Source organism: Maniola jurtina, chromosome 5 (assembly GCF_905333055.1).
Source record: "Maniola jurtina chromosome 5, ilManJurt1.1, whole genome shotgun sequence".
Lineage (NCBI taxonomy): Eukaryota > Metazoa > Arthropoda > Insecta > Lepidoptera > Nymphalidae > Maniola > Maniola jurtina.
Genome location: NC_060033.1, coordinates 8012988 through 8027691, shown reverse-complemented (window position 1 = coordinate 8027691; position 14704 = coordinate 8012988). Strand labels below are relative to the sequence as shown.

The 14704-nt window shown below is 38.0% G+C and overlaps 2 protein-coding genes across 2 annotated transcripts; one reads left to right on the top strand and one right to left on the bottom strand.

Annotated features, from left to right (window-relative positions):
* Positions 1 to 4608: 4608 nt before the first annotated feature.
* Positions 4609 to 6818, top strand: LOC123865116 (neural Wiskott-Aldrich syndrome protein-like). Its single transcript, XM_045905966.1, has 3 exons — positions 4609 to 4738; positions 5462 to 5557; positions 6536 to 6818. The coding sequence occupies exons 1-3, from the start codon at positions 4609 to 4611 to the stop codon at positions 6739 to 6741; spliced, it is 432 nt and encodes a 143-aa protein (XP_045761922.1). The 3' UTR covers positions 6742 to 6818.
* A 2290-nt stretch (positions 6819 to 9108) lies between these two features.
* Positions 9109 to 13776, bottom strand: LOC123865110. The gene is made up of 7 exons (XM_045905958.1): positions 13619 to 13776; positions 12372 to 12488; positions 11996 to 12040; positions 11609 to 11704; positions 10363 to 11046; positions 9798 to 9980; positions 9109 to 9212 (listed from the first exon to the last, which is right to left on the bottom strand). Exons 2-7 carry the CDS (start codon positions 12481 to 12483, stop codon positions 9109 to 9111), a joined length of 1224 nt encoding a protein of 407 aa, XP_045761914.1. The 5' UTR covers positions 12484 to 12488; positions 13619 to 13776.
* Between the last annotated feature and the right edge of the window lie 928 nt (positions 13777 to 14704).

The following is a 14704-nucleotide window of genomic DNA, read 5'->3' as shown; positions in this document are numbered from 1 at the left end:
TTGTTAAATATATGAAACCCAGAACAGACCGCCAGTTTAATAATACAAAAATATAAATTTCAATACTATAATTTATATATTAAAATAAATAATGCCTACCTATATTGTGTGTTAGTGTTACTAAAATGGTACTTACGAGCGGTCTTTGTTTTCAACCAGAAAATTACAAAAAAAAATATTGTTCCTATTGAACTAGTTAAATTAAATGAATGAAAAATACTCTTAACTGAGATTATACTGTTCAAATAACGCCGTGTAAGTCTATAAAAAAGATTACACCTATCTGAACAGGAAATTAAATATATATATATTACAAAAGTTACAGTAAGGTCAATTGGTATACAGTTTTTGACAGTTCTCATCTTTGTAAACTATGAACTATCTTCAATAGATGCGAAATCTCACTAAGTAGGAAATTGCTGGTAAAGAAATGGAGTCGAGTTTTGAATCGTTCTACCTCTATTCGGAGTTGTGCATGTCTGTGGGAGCTTCCAGGCGGAACCCTTAACATCTATATTACTTGCCGGAGATGTGAATAAAAGTCGATAAAAAATGCATAATTACATGGAATATGATCCAAAACGAAGCTTAAATTAATAAATAATCATAAGAAAATTGAGCGCGCGGGCGGACAAAAATCTAGCCGCCTCGATTTATACGTGAAAATTGCATTGGAAAATTGTTTAGTAATTGCGTACTGTCATAAACCAAGCCGTAGCAGGCTATGTGCAATCTACTGTCAATTTTTTTATCACTTGTTGGCCTTACTTTAATATGTGATTTACAATAGATCTTTGTAAATAAATATCTCGCTTTTAACAATTTTAAAATATATATTGTGTGTAATTACTATTATATATATTATATAATATAAAGTACTTTATGAAACTATTTATAAAATAAATAATAGAAAGTTTTATCCAAAGTAGGTGGGTATTGAAGGATGACTCAATTTACCTCATTTAAACATGTTTAATTACAACTCCAATGATCGATTTTATTGCTAGAATTTTTTTAATTAGAAGTTTTAATCTGAATTTTCAGTTACCAAAGATGAATGTGTAATGATTAAAAATTAAAGATCCCTTCGCATTCTAAACATAGTATTGATAATGTGTTCACTTATTGAACACTGATTGGTACACATAGTATCGATAGCACATTTATATCGATGTACTGACTATTCTCGATATAAATGTGCTTCTACTAGATGCGGCGCTGCAATGTAACATGTTACAAGGAACATCGGTGTTTGCACTCCTGTCAATCGAAATCCGCTTTAGACGCAGTATTTCATTACTACGAGTATAGATAACTTAGAACCACAGATCAGGGGGTGCTTAGAATAGACTAGCTGATGCCCGCAGCTTCGCCCGCGTGGTTTTAGGTTTTTAGTAATCGTCATAAAAGTAGCCTATGTCACACCCTGATCAATCCTCCACTTGTCTGTGAAAGTCCCGTCAAAAGGCCCGTCGGTTCAGCGGTTCCGAAGATTAGCCCGTTCAAACAGACAGACAGACAGACAGACAAAAAATTTAAAAATGTGTAATTCAGTTATGGTATCGTTCAAATAACCATATGAGCTTAATATTATCCATGCTAATCATGACTAATACTCCCCTTTCTCCTCCAATGAAGCGTAAAGCTTGTGCCAGGAGTGGGTACGACAATGGGTGGGTGGGGTTTGAACCGCCGACCTTTCGGAATTCAGTCCGCTCCTCAACCGCTGAGCTATCGAGGCTCTATTATTACTATTACAGACAGACACTTCAATTTTATTTATTAGTAGGTATATAAATTATTAATTATTATAGGAGCAAGCTATTTTGTACGTACTCAAATATTATGATAACGTGAATAGCATTATAGGAACGGACTGCGTCTAACGTGGATTACGATTGACCGAAGTGCAGACACCGATGTTATTGGAACATGTTACTGTAAAGCCATGTGCAACATTTATATCTGGTTATAGTAAAACCTGCGTAAGTAGGTATACATACTATTGAGAGAAACAACACTGAAAGTAGATCAATATTAGTCACAGATTTATTGAAGTTATGATCTTTAGCAAAATGCCTAATTATTATTATTTTAACATTAAGATATGTCGATTTTACCTACTTAAATACTTGTGATACTATGTGTTTGATCTTCCAATTGATGTTCCATAAAAAGTTTTATTATTGCTTTTAATTAATACTACAGGTGCATTTTAATGTTTATCAATATTATGAGTTATGGCTGCAAGTTAAATAATTTTATATGAAATAAAAAAGTTCCACTTTACGCACGTTTTTGATTTATCATCCACATCCAAAAGTTGATTCAATTTATACCTGCCGGCTTAATTATATGCTGGCGGGCAATAGGTAAGTAGGTAAGCGTTTTGTATGGTTTTTGCAGTTGGAACCGCCCTATTTGAAAAACTAGCCATATCATTAAGTTGTAAGATACAATCGTTACAACATTATTATCTAGATATTATTTAGATAATGTTGTATTGTGTTGAATTGAATCATCAATGATTCACACTATCGATAGTGTAACCAACCAGGGTAACAACCGTAACAAAATATTCGTTCTTTCTTTGAATAATACCATACTCATTCGGTTTTGGGTGAACTATAGGTAGATAGGTACACAACATTTCTGGTCTAATAATAATTCGTTCCGTTCACGGGCTAGAGAAGGACGAGACATGAACAGACCGCAAAGTGACATTGATAGGGCTCCGTTTTGCCTTTTAGGTACAGAAACCTAAAAATTAAGATATCACAGTTTATAGGGTCACTGAACCGAATATGCCAGATTCGTCATAGCACCCTCATCATAGCAGATGATCTACGGAGTTAGGGGCGCATGCGTGGTGCAGGCGACGTCGCGACGCCTCTGATCCTTTCCGTGGCTAGGGCTGGCACAGCGTTGTTAAAAGAGGGAGACATTTTATTTATTTCTTTACTAATCACTACCAGGAGACTGGCAGTCCATAAAGGCGAACTACACAATCGCCTAGGGCACTGCAATTTGGAGGGCGGCATAGTGAGGATAGGTACGGGATAGGCGTGTTAGCACGAGTTGATTGGCTGGCGTGGACGGTTAGCTCACGCTTCTGTCTGTACGTAACAGAATAGCAAAAAAATGTTTTTTTTTTTTTTAATCAACTCCATAATTGTATACCTACTACGTAGTAACTTAGAACCTTTCTGTACCTACAAGACATTGAACAAAATTTTCGCGCTTGTTTCGCTCGCGAATCAAGCTTGATTTTATCCCATACATAGTCTATTATCATGTTTACTACATTTTACCTTTCAATATGAGTAAGCATCTATACCTACCTACTTACCTACTTATTTTCTCTATCAAGTAGGTAAATAGTGTATTAATGGGTAGGTATCAGTGGCGTGCAGGTAATAGAGGCACAAAAGCGCTGCTTACCCTGATTCAAATACTTCAATGGTCATTTTTCATCATGACCGCCATTAAAGAGACTAGCTTATTTGTGCTTACCCGGGCTATAAACCCTGTGCACGCCACTGGTAGGTACCCATACTTAAACTAAGTAGTTTAAAGGTATTACCTATTTACACACAGAACGAGCTTATTTCATTTCTTAATAGGATCAATTAATTTTACCTACCGTAAAATCAAACACGCATAAATTATGCCGGAAAACTACGGCAAAAGAAAATCGAAGTCTCAGCCCTGCGGTGACTATCAAAGGCGCCTGAGTGTCGCTACCAATTGTTGCGTTTGCCTCCCATTTACACCCCTCCTTCCCTCGCACCAGGACGAACACAGGCGTTTTCCAACTATCGCCAAACTCAACACTGAGTCCATTTTCCTCTTACAAGTTCCCAAGAAACAGGCACTGTGTCACTATGTTGATCATATTAAATATCTACTAAAATCAGAGTCGAGTTTGGGATAACTTTAGTCTATTATCACAGTAATCATATCAGCTGCTGTCGTGGCTAGACCAATGTAAGCATCAGTAAAAGAGCAGGATTTAAATGGAATTAAATATTTTTTGAGTAAATTAAACTTTACATGAAAAGTGTTAACCGGTTATCGTGGAAATCTTTGAAGTGCATAGAAAAAACTTCAACGCGCGAAGAGCTTTTGATTAAGTATGAAGAAACGAAAGATAACGCGTGATAGTCTTTAATTTGAACGGGAAAAATAAAGGTAAGAATAATATTTTTTTACTATTTATGACAATTTGTTCACCATCCTACTAAAAGTGTGCCTGTTACCATTTCACGGCCTTCCGCGAGTAACCGATTTTGATGTTTGGTATATAGGTAGGTACTAGGTACCTACAGAAATAGCTTTGCTACTATCACGTCCAAAAAAACTTTGTTATGGTAACTATTCCGTCGAGTTTCTTACTGGTTCTTTTCAGTAGGAAGGGCATTCCGAAACAGTGAGAGATTCACTGACGACTCTTGAAAAGCGCTTGTAAAAATTCAAGTATAAGTAAATAAAAAATGTTTCTGTTCTGAAGTCTTACGATGATCTAGGTATATGAAATAGTTTACGGTAAGACTTTTTTACACAATTTCTACGCAATTCTACTTACTTTTTGTGTGCTTTGACCCACAGATGGGAGCAGGCCGTGGGGCTCGGCCACCTCGCACCGCGTACTACTACTACGTGGCCCTAGCCGTTATTTTGGTTTTACTACTGCTCCTGCTCTGCTACTTCCTCTACTTCTGCGTGAGACGGGTCAAGGGTCAGTTCTGTGTAATAATATTTTTCAGTCCCAGTTCTTTTAGACATTTTAGAAAATTCAAGACTAGCGCTTGGCTGCTCTGACGTGCTGACGTGCTGGTATTCAAACGATGGTGCTATAGCTCTATGGTGGAAACACCTAAGGTAGAGCGCGCTTACGATATTAAAAGTGGAGGGAAAAACTGATGCCAAATTCAATGATGATTCAAATACAAACGACTACTGATTCAAATAAAAACGAGGAGGCAAATCACTTCGTACGTGTCTGTGGAATTTCGACTACCTAAGTACGTATGCGTACATACCTTGACGATGCCTTGCGGTACGATAGTTGAAAGGTGAAGGAGGAACCAGGTCAAAAGTTCTTGGGCACACTCTCTGAATAATAACTCAGAGAATAACGATAAACCGCTAACTTTGCGCCGATTTCGCCAAAGATTGCAATGCGGCCAAGAGCTAACTCATTCCTCCCATGAAGTCCTCATTCATCCATGGTAAAGTCTTATTTACAAATATGTTGTCAAAGTGATTGGCTTTCCTACTGATAAAAGACTCAAGCGTAGCCAGCGCAGTGTTCTATTGTTTTCGAAGTTAGTCCTATCTATATCCTTGCAAAAAATCTCTCGTAGGTCTTAGTCGTAAATTATTATAATAATTACTGAGGTATAAATAGGTCCGTCAAAAACGACGGCAAAGTAAATTATGGCACCATACTAATTTTCAGAATTATCGCACGCACCGTTACCTGAACCAGTGCAATCAGTGAGGCCACCGCCGCCGCCTCCCAAGTCCACATCGCAAGCCTACCCAGTACAGCCTGGTGAGGGTTCCGTACTTATTCAAAAAAGCTTTATTAGGGTTCGACAGTAAAACAAGGAGCCCTCATAGTTTCGTCAAGTCCAACTATCTGTCCGCCTGCGTGTTACAATTTTCACAACCGAACAACGATATAGTATATAAACCGTAATAGCCTAGAAGTTAAGATTTCGGCCTCCTAGTCGGAGGGTCGTGGGTTCGATCTCAAGCACGTACCTCTAACTTTTGGAGTTATGTGCAATTAACGGTGAAACATTCGAGGAAACCTGCATGCCTGAAAGTTCTTCATAATGTTCTTGGTGGTGTGTGAAGTCAGCCTATAAGCACTTAGTCAGCGTAGTTTACTATGGTCTACACCCATTGAGGGGACATATTCAGTGATAAGCCGGTGATGGGTTGATAATGATGATTAGCCATCATATTATAGTTGCTGTCACGTCACACGTGCAAAACTTTTGGGTGACAGGGGAGAAGACGTGAGTCGTGACTATGCATTGGATTAAAGTTGTGTACTGCTCTTAGCCAGCCCACGAAACGGAATACTAACAAACCAGTGCACAACGGCATAGATATCACTGTCGTTGCCCCTCACTTCATAGTGCCAAATCCATACTTTCATAACTGCTAGCTTTTCACGGATCCTCCGATTAAACGATTTTGTCTAAATTTGGTACAGAGAAAGCTTGCATCCAAGGGACGGTCATAGGGCTACTTTTTGTCCCAGAAAATCAAAGAGATCCCACGAGATTTTTAAAAATCTAAATACACCTAAAGGAAGTTCCGACCATCATCTATTTGTTACAGAAATATCGCAACCTGGAGATAAACACAGGCTACTAGTTCCTACGGGATCTATAAAAAACCTAAGTCCGTCATTCCTCTAGTTTAGATCGATAAATCACCTACTGCGCAGGTTCAAGTTCAGAGTTCTGTTTTACGTGAGACAAACAGCACACACTTTTATTATTCTATTTTATTTCAGGAGTTCGCGAAAGTGCCACTGCGATGGCGCGTCTCTGTCAAATACCTCCGTCACACACGGATACCGTGTTCCCGTCGCCCCGCTCCCCGGGTAGACACAGCACTGTGACACTGCCTCCGCCCAGGATCATTTCCCGGCCACAATCGCCAGCCGGAAAACTGGTCTCCAGCGACGTTGTACCACCTACCTCGGCTAAAGTAAAATGAAAGAAAAGGCGAAGAACAGAAACAGTGCTCGTTGACAAAGACTTACCATAAAACCAATACCTACCTACTTATATATAGAAAGGGTATAAGTTTAGCAGTTTGTGTGTATTTTTCTATATTATTTTGATGAATGAGGAGTCTTTGGCTTCATCAACGTTTCATGTTTCAAAGTCCGTAGCTCATAGGCTATTTTAATAATGAAAAGATTTATTGAATCGGTATTCAAAATCTTTTCATTGGGTCTCTTTCATCAGGTGGCAATACCAGTGAACAATTCACTAAAATTAATACATATTTATTGAGGCAAATATGTATTCACTACTTTGTACCCCTTTTTAAGCAACCCTCATGCTCAAAGACGGTTTTTTGTTCCTATATTTTTTAAAATTTTTGTCTAGCTGCCTGTGTGAGTTTTTTTTTCATGTTAATGTTGATAAAAGTTTGATCGAATCTACGAATAGGTACATTTAAAGATACCTAGCTGATAATAATTATAAATTATTCGTAGTATCGAATGTTGATCGCATTTTTCACTCGTTTTAAGTAAGATCAAAGAACGTGCTGAAATTGCCTTTGAAATTCTCTGCTGCGAAGGCCTCGTAAGAACATTTTTTTTCTTACGATATAATCTTATTGTATAACTTTTTCATTTTTCGATATATTAATGCTGTTGTAAATCTGTATACCTAAGAAGGTACCTAAATGTATATCTGTAAAATATTATGTAATTAAATAAAGGTCCATTAATTACTACCTCAGCGTGAAACTGAAGTTTTGTAAAAACCTGACACTATTAGCTTGTAAAATAAATGTTGGAATATGCTTAGGTACAGGAAATAAAATATATTAAAAATTGGTCGAAAACAGTTTATTAGAATAATTTCAGCAATTTACAATACCGGAAAATATGAAGCAGCAATTGAAAGAAAATTACAGCTTCATTAAAATAGAACACCTTAGCTCAGCCATTTGGTAGTTTTACCTGGAAAAATCCGAGGGTTTTGAAAATTATTGGATAGATTTATTTACTCTTTTCAAATTTTCACTTTGCCACTTCGTAACTTTGCCACTCGGCCTCCATACTGGAAAAATAGCGCCAATTAGATACTAGGTGTCAAAGTGATAATCAGAAAAGAGCGAGTTGCTATCTATAAAATTACCAATTTTCAAAACTCCCGGAAAACTTTCCAGATAATCCCTTTTTTGAGCACGTGGACGTCTATCGGTTAATGATAATGATGATGACGAGTTAGATTCGTCTAACTGTCTCAACCAGGAGTGTAAACTCTCCTAGAGATGCTCAAATTCAAAATTGAGTACTTATAATTTAATGCTCATGTAAAAAATTAAGTGATATTTATACATAGGTACTCAATTAAAATCAATAACAACAAGTCAGTACAAAGCGTTACAAATAGCGGTCTCACCACTTTATTACGAGACTTTTCAACAAACTTTTGAGGTGTAAAGAGTAATTAGTCAAAAGAACTTTCTCATTTGCATGTAGGTACAGTTTTGTACATAATGCTCTCTCTGTAGTAAATTACAAGGAATTGTAGGAATTGATTTCTGAGCAACAAGACTAATTTTAATTGACTAGACCTTAAAATAACTTAAATAATATAACTGCTTAGGTACATCATCTTTAGAAATTACAGAAAAATGTTATACCTACTTTATGGCACTGATATTTTTGTAAATCGCTGTTACATATTGTATGGTCATAATTACAAAAATAATTTTATTTCAAAAATATTTCAATACATTTTACAGTATATTTTTAAATATTTTACATTCGATTAGTTTAGTAACTATATCGCACGTGCGTACGAAAACAACGGCATTTTTAATGCATAAATACGCGTATATAGTGGAAAAGAGAGACAGGTTTCCAGGGGTATTCTAAATACAGGTAGGTGGGTTCGTAAGTACATAAATAGTTCGTAAAAGATTTGATTTTTTTACTTAACTGCGTTTTTAAGTGATAACGTAATCATAGAAAAATATGTAAGTATCTATTTTAGTTATATAGAAGTAATTAAATACTTCTTGTCTTTTATCTAAGGCTGCAGCAAGTTCACGATCTTTTAGACAGGCAGAAAGATCTAAAATACTGTTATCTTGCCTTAGCATCCTATATTAAAACAATCACAGCAAATTAAGAAAATCAAAGTATTTATAAAGAAAGTCTTTGACTCAATATTATGGAGTCTTCAATGTGTACACGATGTACTTTTGAAATAAATGTTGTAAACAAAAATAATAAATAGGTAATAAAGAATGATGAATGAGGTTCTTTCCAAATCAAACTATGTACTTAAATTGTTCTCCAGGGCTAACATTCTTTTGGGCGCTTATTTAAAAACTTTAGATAGCAGTTTCTTTCTTATCAAGAGATGCCAGGAGTTGTACCTCGTCATACGCTGGTGGCGGTTCGTCGCAACCTTCTAGCTCGAAATCCAGGTCACTTTCTGAAAAACGATACACAAAATTTTACTATGGTGTTTTATACACTGAAAAGACTGCAGTTGTAGGTATATGAAACAGGGAATTGATGGGTAGATATTAAATATTTTACAATGTTACTTAGGTAAAATAACTTCGAATTTTGTTTGTAACTTCTTACTCAATGGGAATGAAAATATGGGCTACCAATTAATAGGAATACCTATTATATACCTACAGCTATCTGCATGTGAATAATATAGTTAACAAGTATTAAAATCGCGAAATCAGATTTTCTTATCGATTTAACCAGCTGCAGCCGATAAAATAAAAGATTGTACAAAATTATACTAATATACAGCTCGTTCACACAGGCTGCGTAAGCGTGGCGTAAGCGCGAGCGTAGCCGTAGCGCACGCGTACCATTGCGTTGTAATGTAATGTATGGAACTGTATGAAACATGTCATACCGCTTGCGTCGCGTGAACGTTCACGTAGACGTAATGCGTGCAGTTATGTCTACGGGTTCACGCGCGTCACTACGCACGTGTCACGTGTACGTGCAGCGTACGCAATTGGTGTGAATCAGCCATAAAGAAGAGTGATATCACCAGAAAGCGCTCCGGACTGAGGACGAACGACAGGCGCCAGAACATCGCCAGCACTGGCATGCCTGGCTCTTGACCAGCCTACTGGAGCTAGTACCGGTGGAGGCACCGGAGCGGGAGCGCGCCACACGCCTGCTGTTCCGGTCTCTTCAAGATAGGAGGCTTCCCATTCATAGCCTACAGCTTCTGTGGGTGCGATAATACGAATTAACTTACAGTCCTATCAATTTTTTGGGTTCCGTACCTAAAAAGGAAAAATGGAACCTTTATAGGATCACTTTGTTGTCTGTCTGTCTGTCTGTCCGTCCGTCCGTCCGTCGTGATTGTCAAGAAAACCTATAGGGTAGGTACTTCCTGTTGACCTAGAATTATGAAATTTGGCAGGTAGGTCTTATAGCACAAGTAAAGGAATAAATCTGAAATCCATTTTTATTTATTTTTATGCATAATAGTTTTTGATATATCGTGAAAAATGTCGAAAGAAATACCCGAGTACGGAAACCTCTGTGCGTGAGTCCGGCTCATACTTGGCCGGTATTTTTAAGTGAAATATACATATTTTACTAACCTACAGAAGGTGGTGGTGCTGGTATTGAATGAGTGTTATAAAGACTTGAGCGAGATTCCACTGAGTGATGCACAGCGCCAGATCTATCCAACTCCATACCATCAAGAGCATCGAAACCAGTAACTTGATATTCTGTGAGAGGAACAAGAGGCCTCTGCCGGTCCTTGGTCCTTATCGATTCATTGAGACTTTGTTTTGCTTCCTTTGGCTTGTATACTGTTTTAGTATTATCATCAGCTTTGACTTCGTTTGTATATTCGGGGCTTGTGGTGTTGCTTGATTCGCCGATATAAAAGTTAGTAATGGTTTCAGTCACATCTTGGTCTTTCACATCATCATTCAATGATTCTTTGTTGAGATTTGTTTTTCGGGAAGATTTGATATTTTTATGATGTTTCTTGCAGGGTTTATTTATAATTTGTTCATCTGATTTCCCTAGAACGGAATCGTCTTTTTCTGATTTATCAGAGACATCGCTAGTGTTTGAAAACTCATTGTCTGATTTAAGTGGTATGTAAAGGTCCTTGGTAGAACGCTCCCAGTCCCTTCTATGCAGTACCTCATCTATGACACTTGGGGCTGAGTGGTACCGTGTCTCTTGCTCGTTTGGATCAAAATGTGATTTGCGACGACCTCTTATTTCCTCATGACTCCTGTGAGCTGATAATGGCTGTTTCGTTTGACCTGAAGGTTGACAATTAATAGCATATTACAGTTGTATACCTATATACTTTTGATTGATACCTACCGTCTATCAGGCAAACGTTGGGTGGGACTATGATTTTGAAAGTTGTGGGGAGTGCAGTTGTTCCTGAATTTTTTTAATAATATACTACTTATTAGTTCACAATTTATTCTTCTATAGTTAGTATTATCCAGGAAACTCCTTGTGGGTGAAAAAAAACATTTTTAAGTTTGCTGTGGTCAGTTGCCGAATATGTACTTATTTTAATGCTGTCGTCGCATTTCGACGGCAGCCGCCAGTGCGCCGCGACGGCAGCCGCCAGCGTGTCGACGACAGCCGCTAGCGCGTCGACGGCAGCCACCAGCGCGCCGCGACGGCAGCCGCCAGCGCGTCGACGGCAGCCGCTAGCGCGTCGACGGCAGCCGCCAGCGCGTCGACGGCAGCCGCTAGCGCGTCGACGGCAGCCGCCAGCGCGTCGACGGCAGCCGCTAGCGCGTCGACGGCAGCCGCCAGCGCGTCGATGGCAGCCGTCGTCAATCATCTATAATTTAATCAACAAACCAGAAGTGCTCGGTAGGTGTAGAGATACGGCGCTGCTGGCGAAACCGCGTCGACCAAATAATTCATTGGAACGATGTCGATGTCGTGAACTCGATTCTGTAAGGAAATCAAAGTAAATTATAATCTAGCACGATAGATACTTTAATATTATAGGTACTTATGAAAGAAGATACTAAGTGCCCTTCTTTTATAAGACACTACTTCCTTCTTCAATAAAATGGCAGTGGTCAGATAAAATAGTAGTTAGGTAATATGCCTACAGCTATCTAATAAATATTATATGATATTAATAAACAAAATGTAGTACCTAATTGAGAAAGATAGGTAGGTATCTAAGTATAAACAAGCTTAATATAAGCAGAAGGAAATATTAGTACATACGCATACCATTAGAAATAACAGGCTTTTGAGGATGCATTTCTGAGCTAGAATCTGAAAAGAAAATAATAGATAGTATATATTTGCTAAAATACGTACGAATATAGGCACACAAATAATAAATAGATGTAATAAGGTAATAAGCTAGATTATATCTTATTACTTTATGCATGCATGCATGTGTTTGATTGCATGCGATTATTGTGTAGCGTAAGTACCTATTTGTTATTGCAAAAGCTGCGATAAATACTAAGATTTTACTGTATAACCCTATATATAATAAGTCCTTTATTTACCTACGAATAGGTAGGTACTGCCAGAATATGCCATTCTGCGATTTAATAGTTTCAACGTATCGAACGTTCGTATCGTAGTAAGTAGGTACCGGATCTATCGTCGTCGGGCCAGCAGCACAGCCAGCAGAGCAGCAGCAGCGGCGCGCACACCTCCGCCGCGAGCACGCCGCTCGCGCCGCCCAGCACGCCGATACCTGCCATGCCCACTAAACCACAAAATACAATCTAAAAATCTGTTTAGTGAAAATCAATATCACTTACTTCCATACTAATCATCATTATCATCATCATCGCCCTTCATATTGAAAACGCAGCACTTGCAAAATAACGGTTCGGAGAAAATGCACTTTTCCTTAGCACAGCTAAAATTTTCATGCAAGTACTGCCAGAATCCTTAGCAAAAAACATATTCCAATGAAAATATTCCTCAAAAATTATTTTTTGTCGTGTCGGAAAGCTCCTTAGGAGTCAATTTTTGTAAAAAAGTGAAGAACTCAAATGTGTCGATTACTGCAAATAGAGTTACGAGGGCAGCATTGTCAACCGATAGACGTCCACTGTTGGGCTAGGTCTCTTGTAGGGACTTCCACACAACACGGTCTTGCGCCGCCTGAATCCAGCGGCTCCCTGCGACTCCTTTGATGCCATTTGTCCACCTAGTGGGGGGTTTTCCAAAGCTGACCTTCCCGGTGCAAGGTCGCGATACTTTGGAACTCTAGCGACTATCGCGTTTTCGAATACGAGCCCTGCCCATTGCCTCTCCAGCTTCACAACCAGTTTAGCTATGTCGGATACTCTGGTTCTTCTACAGATATACGGAATTTTGTATCTGTACCATGACTATCTCTGGATAGTTTGCATCCTAACGAAAAACCCGACTACTTTTTATCCCGAAAAATTAAAGAGTTTCCACAGGATTTTTAACCAAACTTCATCTTTGAACCTTATTTCATCAAAATCGGTTTAACGGATGAGCCGTCAAAAGCTAGCAGACAGAGACACACTTTCTCAAAAGACAAACTATAAAAAAAATGTCAATTTGCATATTCAAGGATTATCCCAAATAAACAATCAAACTCACAATCTTAAAAACTACATACCTACCTAGGCACGAGTAGGATCGATAATTATTTTTGATTTGCAGGTCTAGATATGTATATAATATTATTAGGTATCTGATTTAAAAAGCTAAAATCAAGGGATGAATAGGTACATATTATTTTCATGATTACGTTTAAATCTAAGAATTCAATATGAAAATAAAATTAAATACCTACGTACCTATAACCTACCTACCTAATATTATTTATTATTGATTTAATTATTGTTCACTTACCTGTGATTTTTTGAAACTATTTTCAAAAACTAAGTTCTTAAACCGTTATTCATAATTTATTATCCTCTATTTCTTTTGATTATCACATATTTTTAACGTACAATTATTGTAAATACTATAGTATTTCTACGAGTTCTAGTATTTGCTACAACTACGACTGTGTGTGGTGTTAGTGGAACTGGCTGGCTGGGTGTCTTTCATTTTTCTCCCGAAAGAGAGCACTTTGTAAAGACGGGGCTACAATGAGCCATATCGAGTATGAACTGGCAACTGGTATTATCTCAATTTTAACTTTGAGTTGACAATTTTACAGTATGAAGGAAAAAACTTGTTTCTTTCAGCTAAATAGAGATTGTAAACGCCTGCCTGCGTAGGTAAGGCCTCGTTGGCCTACGTCATTTTTCATATTTTTGTTCCAAGTTTTAGACAACTGTGCCACCTTGGAGTACGAAATAGCTAGGAATACCTACTTACTTATCAAAAATTTGAGATAGGAAATGATCTGAGTTCATAGTCGATACATACAGGTTAATAATTAGGTAATTATTATCATTCCCGTTTTTTTATTCCTATATCCTTGACTGCGATCTCACCTGGTGATAAGTGAGGATTGTTGTCTAAGATGGTAGCGGGCAAACCTGGAAGGGGTGTGACAGTTTCATTAAAGCAAATACTTAGTACTTACCCCTGATCGAACCTCCTAATTATAAGACCACAGCGCTCACCACTGCGCCAGGAAAGTCGTAAAAAAGATATGTATCTTCTGCTTGTCTGTCCCACCATAGCGCGCAAACAGATCGAACTATTTGTTATTAAAATATACTGAACGTATAAAATAACAAGTATGTGACAAGTACCTAAATCATTGAAAAAATATTATTAAGTAAGTCTTTAACCCAGTGTGCCCACGTCGGAGTCTGTAGGCGCCGGAGTGTCGGCCTCCATCGATCCCGACTCTCCCGTCCCTTTCCTCCCAAATCGATGTATAGTATTATCTTACATAATTACAGAACTGTTAGTGAACTGTGCCAGCGGACGACCCTGTCACTCATCGAAGCCAAATATACTTGATTAGGTTAGGCCTAC

Excerpts from the sequence above, each read along its gene's own strand:
- LOC123865116 (XM_045905966.1), top strand. The coding sequence starts at position 4,609 with ATGGGAGCAGGCCGTGGGGCTCGGCCACCTCGCACCGCGTACTACTAC. Across the intron at positions 4,739-5,461 it reads CTGCGTGAGACGGGTCAAGG|AATTATCGCACGCACCGTTA; the intron begins GTCAGTTCTGTG and ends ACTAATTTTCAG. Across the intron at positions 5,558-6,535 it reads AGCCTACCCAGTACAGCCTG|GAGTTCGCGAAAGTGCCACT; the intron begins GTGAGGGTTCCG and ends ATTTTATTTCAG.
- LOC123865110 (XM_045905958.1), bottom strand. The coding sequence starts at position 12,483 with ATGGCAGGTATCGGCGTGCTGGGCGGCGCGAGCGGCGTGCTCGCGGCG. Across the intron at positions 12,041-12,371 it reads GCCCGACGACGATAGATCCG|ATTCTAGCTCAGAAATGCAT; the intron begins GTACCTACTTAC and ends TTTTCTTTTCAG. Across the intron at positions 11,705-11,995 it reads AAAGCCTGTTATTTCTAATG|AATCGAGTTCACGACATCGA; the intron begins GTATGCGTATGT and ends ATTTCCTTACAG.